The sequence below is a fragment of the Notothenia rossii genome (assembly GCF_949606895.1).
Source record: "Notothenia rossii genome assembly, chromosome: 6".
In the NCBI taxonomy this organism is placed as follows: Eukaryota; Metazoa; Chordata; class Actinopteri; order Perciformes; family Nototheniidae; genus Notothenia; species Notothenia rossii.
The window spans coordinates 69,956,212-69,967,173 of NC_136909.1; the positions used below are offsets into that span (position 1 = coordinate 69,956,212).

The 10,962-nt window shown below is 38.6% G+C and overlaps 1 protein-coding gene across 1 annotated transcript; it reads left to right on the forward strand.

The window, feature by feature from the left end:
- The first annotated feature begins 86 nt into the window (after positions 1 to 86).
- tmem87b (transmembrane protein 87B) lies at positions 87 to 9,998 on the forward strand. Its single transcript, XM_079690336.1, has 19 exons — positions 87 to 1,170; positions 1,936 to 1,996; positions 2,107 to 2,198; positions 2,286 to 2,420; positions 2,505 to 2,558; positions 2,772 to 2,934; positions 3,201 to 3,262; positions 3,612 to 3,795; positions 3,881 to 3,980; positions 4,086 to 4,179; positions 5,062 to 5,133; positions 6,217 to 6,325; positions 6,441 to 6,499; positions 6,579 to 6,682; positions 6,774 to 6,847; positions 6,958 to 7,025; positions 7,207 to 7,259; positions 7,356 to 7,386; positions 8,179 to 9,998. Exons 1-19 carry the CDS (start codon positions 1,021 to 1,023, stop codon positions 8,218 to 8,220), a joined length of 1,707 nt encoding a protein of 568 aa, XP_079546462.1. The 5' UTR covers positions 87 to 1,020; the 3' UTR covers positions 8,221 to 9,998.
- The last annotated feature ends 964 nt before the right edge of the window (positions 9,999 to 10,962 follow it).

The window sequence follows — 10,962 nt, forward strand, 5'->3', positions numbered from 1 at the left end:
GTAAAAGTAGCATCTGAAACAATGGGTTGTGTTGTAATACTCAAATACTTTACTGGAGTATTTCAATGTTGTGTTACTTTGTACTTCTACTCCACTACAACTCAGAGACCAATGTACTCCACTAAATGTATTAAATACCTTTAGTTACTTTGCAGATTTGGATTAATAATGTGAAGTATAATCAACAATTAAAAAAGACTTTAGTAACACCTGGAGTAAATTCAAACGCTACCGGGTAGTAGCCTATACAAAGTCATTAAAAGCAGCAGCACTTGCTTTGATAACACTTTAATGCATCAATAATTATAATATGATATTATTCTGAAATGGACCCATCTGTTTTACTTTTAGACACTTTTAAACACTTTTGTATTTTTACTTGAGTAACATTTTGATTGAAGGACTTTTACTTGTAACAGAGTATTCCTACATTCTGGTACTTATACTTTTACTTAAAGGTGGGGTATGTAATTTTGGAGAAAGCAGCTCAAGTGCGATAGAATTTGAAAGTACAAAAAATCTGCTTCTTCCTTCAGAATTCCTTACAGAGCCCCTCCTCCAACACACACAAACGCACACATGACCAAAAAAGAGGGCACGAGATAAGTTTGTGCACAGATGGAAGGCTGACAGGCAGGTAGGCCATCCAGTTATTTTACCCGTGCCGTTTCAGATGATTGGTTGTGCTTTTTACAGCGCCACGGCTTCCACAAATGACATTTTTTTATGTATTTATTGTCAAAGCATTTAATATATTCATTGCCATCGGGATGTTAAGAGCATTCCATGGAATATAACAAGTGTTTCTGAAATAAATTACATACCCCACCTTTAAGTACAATATATTTGTAGTTCTTCCACCTCAGGCCACCAATGCAAACTGCAAATACAATTTTCCCGGTGCGCTCCAGCCTCCGGGCTCCAGCAGCACACAGAATGACCCGCCTGTGAGAGATCCTCCTCCCGGCAGCTGACTGCCAGACTGCGACTCCTACAGGAAGTGTTCATTCCCACAACGAGATGGCTGCTACAGTCAGAATGAGGACGTGGAGCTGTCCGACCTCACGGGTTTTCTATCCATGGACTGTCCTTTTTGTAGCTTTACTATGTACTATAAATGCTGTTGTTGCTGCACCAGAGACGGGGCTTTGGAAAATCACAGTTGTAAATGTGAGTATCTTACCCGAAACACTAATTAACGACAGCACCGGTTAGCTAACGTTAGCTACATTAGCCTTGTTATGCTCGCTAACAGCTGTGAGGTTTGGGACAGTGGTGACATCTGTTTTTAATTAATGGTATAACGTTAAACACTCTCCACTGGGACTTGCTGTCGTATAGGTTTGGATAAAGTATGTCTACCGCAAGAGCAGATTAATGTTGTAAGTTAATTAACATTGCCTTGTAGAGAAGGGCTGATATGCACTTTGAGGTTAGCCTTCGGTTAACGAGTGGCTACATCTTACATTGGACAGCTGTCAAAGACGCTTTGCCATGACACATCGTAAAATATTTGTCCCAGCCTTCTTCGTTTGAATAAACATGAAAACACACCCTGATATACAGCCAAGTGCTTGCACAGTGCAGTTTCTTCTTCTGGTGTTAAAGCACAGTTCCTAGTCTCAATCCAAACAGAATCAGAAAGCCTCGATCAATAATTTAAGTAGTGCAGTTTCAAATTCCCTCTGCTGTATTCTCTGTCTCTAGATCTTGTTTCAGTTTTAGTTGTGCTGAGAAGCAGGGTGCAACTTGGAGAGGTCACCAGTCTATTACAGTCGTCATACAGACATGCATACAAACCGATGGACAATAGTTTATGTTTCCCCTCAACCTTTGCCAGATTCATAAACACAGATAAGGGACAATTTTGTAATACAAAAAGTGTCCTTTGTCTCAATCCAGCTCACTAACAAACTTTATGTATCCATCCTGCAGACATCCAGACCTCTGCTGTTAAGGAAATCAATGTATAAAGACACCGACATTGAATTAAAAGGTAAGACATAACAAATATGCTTATACTGTATCATTACCTCAATGATACAAGATACGATATGCCCCTTTTTGTCACCCCTGTTCATCATAACATGTGTCTATGTCTTTTAGTTGTGCGTTTCGGCTGTCCCGAGGAGGTGACCTTATCTATTCACTGGTATTTAAAATACTACCCCTGTCACAATGAATTCAACAATATTGAAGTAAGTTCAGAAGCATAATGTTATACTAGTTATCTTTATAAACGTGATTGTTTCAAAATTCTGAGGGTAGACTGTCATTGTCTGTAGGAAATGTACCCAAGAACACCGCTGAGTCGAGGGGAGAGCCTGGATCCAAATCCCCTCGGACAAGGAGAGTGCATCGAACACAGACATAGCCCAGTGACATGTAACAGTGGACTGCACTCCTTTCCAATGCTCAAAGTAGGTTTATTACAAGTCATTTTATAGTCACACACGTGGCATCATGGCATTTATTATCTCCCAATAACTCTCTGTGTTTTTCAGAAAGCCAAAGGAGATCCACGTCCAGTCGCTCCTCCTCGGAAGGGGGAACAGCCTGTAAGAAAATAAACCTGCTCTTTAATGTTCGTAATACTGTACAATACAATTATGTGAGTTTAAGTTTACAAAGATCCAAGAAAAATATTCCAGGAAACCAACAGAATGTATTCTTCCAGTTTTCAGTGTTTATTTGACTAATTAAGTGTTTATTTAAGTAGTTTTTACATACATAGTATAAACGAACCCTGAATTACTTTTGTCATACCGCAGGATGAGAAATGGATTACTGAGGAGTATGACAGCAGCAGCATGGCTAAGAACGGGAGCGTTAATATCAACGACAACGTCATAGCAACCACGTGGAAGGACGGTCCTTATCTGCTTGTGGTTAAGTTTGAGTCTAGTAAACCGGAGGCTAACTGGAATTTAACAGGTGAGTTTATTTCAAACACACAAATACATTAGGAGAGACAAAGAATAACTTCAACGCTCTTATTTGAACTTTGCCCTGGAAATCCAGTAAAAAGCAAGAAGTGGTTTGTGGTGCATGAGTGTGCAGATATACTTCCCTAATAAGAAGCTGACTCATAAACGCAAAGCCGTTTTGCGCCAACACTGCCGTCTCCACCAGAACAAATAATAATGTGAATGTGTTGGGAATCATGTTTCAATATTCTAATGGCTGAATTTCTTTTCCAGTTAGTGTGGTGATGAAAAGCAGCCGTGGCTTCATTTCGATCACAGAATGGCCTCTAATGATTGTGAGTAGATGATTTGAATAATATGATGTATATTTATTGAATGTGCCCATGATGCTTTCCTGGCTTAATGGAGGATAGTATTTAAATGTTTTGGGTACGTGCATATAAGTAATAGCAAGACCAAATATTTGGCTTACACTTCAAAGGGAAAGTTCACATAAACCCCCCCAAATGTACAGTTTTTGAATTCACTTAATATCAGTGAATTATGTTTCGCATACTACATAGGAATTGACCCCAAACCTCATCAATTTCTGTGAAAAGTCTGAATAGTACACAAAAAACCAAGATGTTTTTGAATGAACATTATATATTTTTCTGTATTTTGTAATAACTGCTCCTGTTGTAGTTCTACATGGTGATGTGCATAGTGTACATCCTTTACGCCCTGCTCTGGTTCATCTGGGCCGCGTGCTACTGGAAGGATCTGCTGAGGATCCAGTTCTGGATAGCAGGGGTCATATTTCTGGGGATGGTGGAGAAGGCTGTCTTCTGTGCGGAATATGAAAACACCAACACTGTCGGCTCAGCTTGTGAGTGTCTCCAGATCACCATTTCCCTTTTCATGTCAGTTATTAATATTTTCAGTTTGTCTAAATGTTTATTTCCCCCCTTCAGCTCCAGGCTTGTTGATCTTTGCCGAGCTGGTCTCTGCTCTCAAAAGGACTCTGGCTCGATTACTCGTCATCATTGTCAGTCTGGGCTATGGCATCGTAAAGTACGTCAATACTTATTTGAACACACACCTACTTGTTTTTTCTTTAAAACTATAGTTATTGTACAAACAAAACCACTTTTTGATTGAATGTTTGTCTCCTTTCAGGCCTCGTCTGGGGCAGGTGATGCACAGAGTCGTGGGGCTTGGCATTCTCTACTTTGCCTTCGCTAGCATTGAAGGTGTTCTGAGGATAACTGGGGTGAGTTGTGATTATTAAACATAATTAGCTTATTTAGTCTGAACCCAGTGGTAAAAAAACATAATATTTAAAACAATTTATATCAGAAGAAATCAAACACATCCTGAAATAGGAGAAGCTTCAACCAAAGGGGTGTACTATGAATGGAGATTATGACGGTTTGACAGTGCCGGAAAAAAATACACCAATTACAAAAGAAAAAATCTATTATTATACATTTGCTGTAAAAGCTTAAGAATGTTTTGTTGCCACGTTTTCTCTCTTTAATTATTTGCTGAAAAGAAGGGGGAAATAAAGTTGACAACCAGCATCGGGTATCCCTAACATGTGATTGATGTTTTAGTTTAGAAATATTTAAAAAAATCGACCTTGCATTGTCGTACTTTCCCTTTAGCTATTGTTAGTTGATAAATAACAAAACGTCTATTTGATGATTTATAAGTTTCTGATGATCAATGAGCAGCCTGATAGTTTCACTGCTGCTCAATTGATAATAACCTAATGATAACATGTCTTGAGAATGAACAAGGAGTTATTAAAGCTCTGTGGTTTGTTGTAAGGTTGTACTTTGAAGTAAAACTGACATCACAATCTTTTTATATTTTTTTGGGGGGGCCAAAAATCAAGGGACAAGACAATGGCACCGCTCTTATTACAGAAATAGTTCTGGCTGTGCTTGACTCCTGCAACATCTGGTTCATATCCTTCCAGTGTAAAACAATAGTTATTGTACCTTCATGTTGACATATTGAAGTCTTCTTGTCTTGGTGGGAGTTTTTGGGGTTTCTTTCTCTGCACTTTGGTAAATGGTTCTTTATTTCACTGGCCATGATCTCTCTCCTCTTCCTTTGCCTCCTGGTCCTGCTCTATCCTCCCTTCCAGGCGAAAGACTCTGACTTGGCCCTGCTGGCCGACATTCCCCTGGCTCTGCTTGATTCCTCTCTATGCTGGTGGATATCCTTTTTTTGCCCCCACAACCTTTTCCCTGTGTGGTTCCCCCCTGCTCCCCCCCCCTCACATGAGCCCACGTTAGTCCAGGAGATGCTTCTCCCTTTCCCAGATTATTAGGCACCCTACTTACAGTACAACATGCATTAATATATCATCATTCATTTATTCCCTGAAATTGATAACGACTATTTTTTTTGTACAATTGAACTGTCCTTCAAATCTTACATTCTCACTGCTTCTTTTCTTGCACAGTCAATGGTATTTTGCTGTTCTTCCATTACTGGACTTTCTCGGTCTTAATTGGGAGAAGATAATTGATTTGCATGAGAACCTGCCACCTTTACCGGTGTTCCTGTGTGAAAATCATTAAATATGAGGGGCCACTAGGTTTGGCAATTTGGATAAAAGTTTAGTTGCAATATATTTAATTGAAAGTTATTAAACAAATGTAAATAATTTGTAATTGTTAATAGTTAAAGAAATCAAGTCTGTTTCTAATCAACCATATTCATTTTAGCCCTCGTCTGCGACAAAAGATGTTTGAGACAAAAAACTTTGATTTTTGAAGAAAATGTCTCCAAGATTTGATTAGGTATAACAAATACAATTCTAATACGAGTATGGAGGAGCTTAAATTGAATAGATGAGTCTAACAAACAGTCATTTTCTCCCAAGAGACTTCTCTTCTTGTCCTTTGTCACAGAAAAGTCAACAATTACTTATTTTAACGTAACATCATTTTTCTCAACAGATTTATTTCATGCCAAATCATAATCTTTTACTCAACCTAACATAAGTCGTTTTGTTTTGTTTCAATTCAAAGCGAGTTATAAACTGACACTGTAGTCCTGGAGAAAATCTGGATTTGATCTGGAGTCAGCTTTGTCATTTCACATTCATTTGCTTAGTTACGGTTGGCAAGGGACTACTTTTCATTATCTTATTTTGTATATTTAAATCTGACTCAGGCCCTGGAGGAAAGAGTTTGTTTATAATAGTATATTGAGGTTAAAGTCTCATACATAGACTTGTTTGTAAAATGGTTGCCCTGTGATGTCGCCCCATGTTTCCTTGACTGCCACTAACATCTTTGTCAGCCTGGCACAAACCATCAAGACTCTGAAGCTGAGGAGAAACCCCGTCAAGTTGTCTCTCTACAGGCACTTTACAAACACTCTAATATTTGCCGTCATTGGTAAGTGAATTACTCAACAAATGCTACTATCCATATAAAACCTGTTCAAACTGAAGTCATAATGGAGTATCCAGAAAACACACTGACATCCGTGACTCAAACATTTCTTTCTCAGCTTCCGTCATCTTCATGGGTTGGATAGCAAAGAAGTTCCGGCTTGCAGATTGCCAGTCTGTGAGTATCTGCACTTTCATCAGCATTAACAACAATACACTTACATTATATATTTAATTTGACTTATTTTTGTGTGAAGGATTGGATTGAGCTGTGGGTGGAGGATGCTTTCTGGAGGTTCTTGTTCTCCGTCATCCTGCTGGTCATAATGTTTTTATGGAGACCCTCTGCAAACAACCAAAGGTGAGTAACACATTAGGACTGTTGAAATTATGAACATGTGCAGAATTGGACACTTTTTAATGTGTATTATGAATCACTTCAACATCCACAGGTACGCTTTCACACCTCTCATGGATGACTCTGACGACGAGGAGATAGAGGAGTTTGTCGCCTCTACAAACATTGGTACGGTGACATCATGGGAGCGTTACCCAGAATACCTGAAACATTTACAGTGTCCAATATTATTGTGATGTACATATATTTAATATTTCCTATGTGTTTGGTCTTCACAGCTGAGGGCATAAAGTTGAGATCTAAAACTGAGACGAATGGCACAGTGAAGCCTGCGGAAGCAAACACAGTCAGTACCACAACGGCACACTTTTGGAATATATCATTTAAATAACTGTGGTTAATTGAATATGAAGCATTTCTGATAAGAGCAGCGTACCAAGTTTAGGAAAAGCGGCTGTAGAACTCTTCACATGTACCAGCAGATGGCAGTGTTCGCTTCTTTTCACGCCCTTTTTCCACTTGTGCAGGAGGAAGACTTGAAGTGGGTGGAGGATAACATTCCTAGCTCTTTTACTGATGTGTAAGCATCCGTTCACATTTCTATTCATTAATCTGCCAAAGTCTTTTCATACATGTGATTCTAACAGTCTCTCTTTGTTCCTGTTTGTTACTGCAGAGCTCTACCAGTCCTGCTCGACTCAGATGAGGTAGGAAAAACTTTAGAATCTATAAATATTTATAATAACAGGACCCGCACACCTTATTACTTTAACCAGAGACATCTGGTCTAAAGACGTGGAGAGGAGTATCAAACAGTATGGGAGAGAGATGTGCTCAATATTTTAGAGACTTATTTTGGACTTACTGTGTTGGTGACTATATGAGGACTGACTTCATGACTCTTTTTCTGACTTTTAGGCATATTCTTTGTTCATACCTTCATTGAAATCAAACACTTATTACCTGACTGTTCGCTAAAACCCTCCTTTGAGTAAGGATTGTCCAATGATAGCTCAGCAACAGAAACCTGTCACTCTTTGGATCGCAAATAATGTGTGTGACGGTATAATTAGACCAATATATAATAATATACTTTTTTTAGAGTAACAGCTCTAACACTGCGGCTTGTCCTGGTAATTGGTCGTGACAACATCCTCTCCAACTGCTTGTGATGTATCATAGCATTTAAACCCTAAAGATCCAAACTACATCACAGTGGGATGTTGTCAGGAGCTCTGTCTGAAATTAGGGACCCATTGTTTAAAAAGTTCCTTCTAACCCCAGGTGGTACTGCTGCCACTGTTATTGAGAACTGCGTTAGCTCTGCCAGGATGGAAACCATGACAGGCGTAGCCAAAGTAACTGAGGAGATGTGAGGTGGTAACAGTATGTTGCTTCTGAAGTATAAAACACTGGTTTCCTGGGAATCACTGTCTAAAACTGAAATGTCAAATAGTTTGGAACACAAAGGAAGTTCCTCTTTGCTGATTATTTTGCAGGAAATCATGACGACCAGATACGAGATGTCAAAGCTGGAGTGAGGCGAATCCTTTCCAGACACGGAGGGAGACAGTCGGCCGTCCCTCGCTCTGCAGCGGGGGGCTCTCCAGGATTTCCAGGCAGGTGGTGGTGGAGTGCCATTTAGTTTTTCAGGGGATCTTCCAGTAAGGCTTCTCCTTCGCGAGGTGGTGCAGACCACAGTGTAGAGGGAGCTCTGCTTATTTCCTCAACTTCTCAAGAGCAAAGGACTCCTCCAGAGAAATCTTGTCTTTTCACTGACCAAAAGGTTCACCATTTTCCTTATTATTATTATTATTATTATTTTTATTAGTTTAGAGCATTTCTTTCCAAAGAGAACATTTTCCTTTTTATAAGTGCTGTATTTATTTCTTTTATTTTCATATGGATTTATTTTATCAGAGAATGAGTAATAGTGGGCCTCATGCATGAACATAGTCTCAATCATACGTTAAGTGTCTTTTTGCGGGGAATCTAGATGTTATCGGTCTGCTGAAATTCGATAAGATGCTTATTTATTATGGGAAAATAATTAAAAGCCCTTTTTTTTCAGTAATTGAACCAAGGACTATTTATTTTAGCTGTGTTTGCAGCCAGAGGAGAGATAGAGGATTTATCTTCCATTTTTATATTCATCCATTTCAAACATTCATTTTCATGTGACTAAGTGAAACACATTTTTATTTTTAATTTTTCTTTGCCAACTTTAAAATGAATAATTCAAACACATTGACTTTGAGTAGATCATTTGCTTTTATGCACTTTGAAGATCACAGCTGTGAGTAAATGTAGTTCTTGTATGAGGCCTATCTGTTCAGGTAATTGAGAATAATGTGTGTGAAAGTGTTTAATTCTCCAGACATACTGAGTATTGGTGTGTGATCGGGGGGCGAGCAAGAAGCACAAACTAGTGATTTGTACAATTTAAATGTAATTGGGGGGTGTAATCAGGTTTTGATGACCCTACGTGTTTGGGTGGGCAAGTTTGTGTATTCTGAGAAAAGGAGCAATATACTGTATTTATGTCAACATGGAGTTAAAGCATTTCATTATTTATTTGTGTTCTAAGTGTACTTATAAGTTGTTAAAGAGTGTCTGTGCCTATGTTTACTCCAAAGTGTGTTTACAATGTGTGCTTCCTTTTCTAACTGCAGCTTGTTTGATTTATTATAGCTGATATGAAAATGTGGTGGTTTCAAAAGCACCGTAATAACATTTATTTTCTGTGAAAGGAGGCTTATCATTTCTGAAAATGGCTGCCCCAGTGTTTTCGTCTGTGTAGTTTTGCAACACTGTTGTAGTCTTAATGTCTGTTGTCTTAAGTAAATGTAACAGCAAGAAGTTTCTGTCTAGGCCATTCCTTATTATGAGACATTACATAAGTTATGTGGTTAGCATAAGCACAAGCTGATCACTTAAGTTTATAATGTCACTGTTCTGTTTTTTTTTTTTTGGATGGAAACCTGGAATAATTGTGCTTATGATGGCACGCTGTCCTTCTGTTATATAAAACTGCAGACACCTGCAGTGGACCTCGATTATTTGTACAGATGGGTTTTGGCTGATTCCTGTTATTCCATAATTCCACAATTCCACAGCTGGAGAAGTGTCTGGATAATATGCCTGTTCTTTTTTTTATGGGTGTCATGAAAAACCTTTCATACCAGCAGTTTTCTCCTCTCTTCCTTCTCAGGAAGTGTGTACGATCAGAATAAATAATCAAACGCAGGAGCGCGTTTGTTTCCTGGTCTTTGATTTTTCAGTATTAATTTGGCAAATAAAACATACATATTTTACCATGGCTGTGATTTTGCTGCATCATTTCAAATATGTTTCTTCTGTCTGTCTTGTGAGTACAAGATTCAGGAGTTCAGGAGAGGAACCGGAGAACAATCTGTTGAATGAAAGGGCTTTTGTGAGGTAAATGATGATGAATGACACTGAAATACTGAGAGGACATTTTGAATAAAACCAAGTTCCTAAAATTACCCTGAGTCTCAAGCCATCAGCCCAAAAAAACCTGTGAGCCAGAGTGCTGAAACAGAATAACATCCACAAACCGCCCAATGTATCAGACTTAATGACATTGCAAGTTATTTTATACCAAACCGGTTAAACCTCTCAAATATTTTCAAAATCAGAATCGGTTTTATTGCAAAGTAGGTTTACACATAATGGAACCTGCTTTGGTGTAAATGGTGCATACGAAGAAAGGTGCAAAAATAGGACTATTTTAAAAGCTATTTTAAAGACTTAGTAACAAATTATAAATTAAGACAATATTTACACGTGAGGAACTGAGTACAGTAAAATAAAATATGACAAATACTATATTCTATGTGGAGAGCTGTGCAGGTTAAAAAAGTTGTAGTGTGGAGCAGCAATGTGCAACATGTTAAAAGCGTTGTGCAGGTTTTACAGTATTAAAAAAAACAAGACATTATTCGCCTGATGTGCATTAATGTAAAGCACAATGTTTTTATGGGGTTAAGTTAAAATGGCGGTTAAAAGATGCACTTTTATTCAAGATGGAAAAATGCACTACCGGGTGTTGGACTTGTTTTTACCCTGTTCCATTCAAGAAAAAGAACCTGCCGTAGGCCTCTGCTGTTGTATTTGGCTCAAAAACACCTGAACTGCAGCAATACAATTGTGATATCCCCAATAAAACCACCATGATCTCTTGGTGGAGACAAACAGGAAAACATGGCCTTGTTTTGAGAAAAGCCCTGTGGGCCTCTGAGCCAGAGAGAAGTCCATCTGAG

Excerpts from the sequence above, each read along its gene's own strand:
- tmem87b (XM_079690336.1), top strand. The coding sequence starts at position 1,021 with ATGGCTGCTACAGTCAGAATGAGGACGTGGAGCTGTCCGACCTCACGG. Across the intron at positions 5,134-6,216 it reads ATTCCTCTCTATGCTGGTGG|ATCTTTGTCAGCCTGGCACA; the intron begins ATATCCTTTTTT and ends ACTGCCACTAAC. Across the intron at positions 6,683-6,773 it reads CCCTCTGCAAACAACCAAAG|GTACGCTTTCACACCTCTCA; the intron begins GTGAGTAACACA and ends CAACATCCACAG.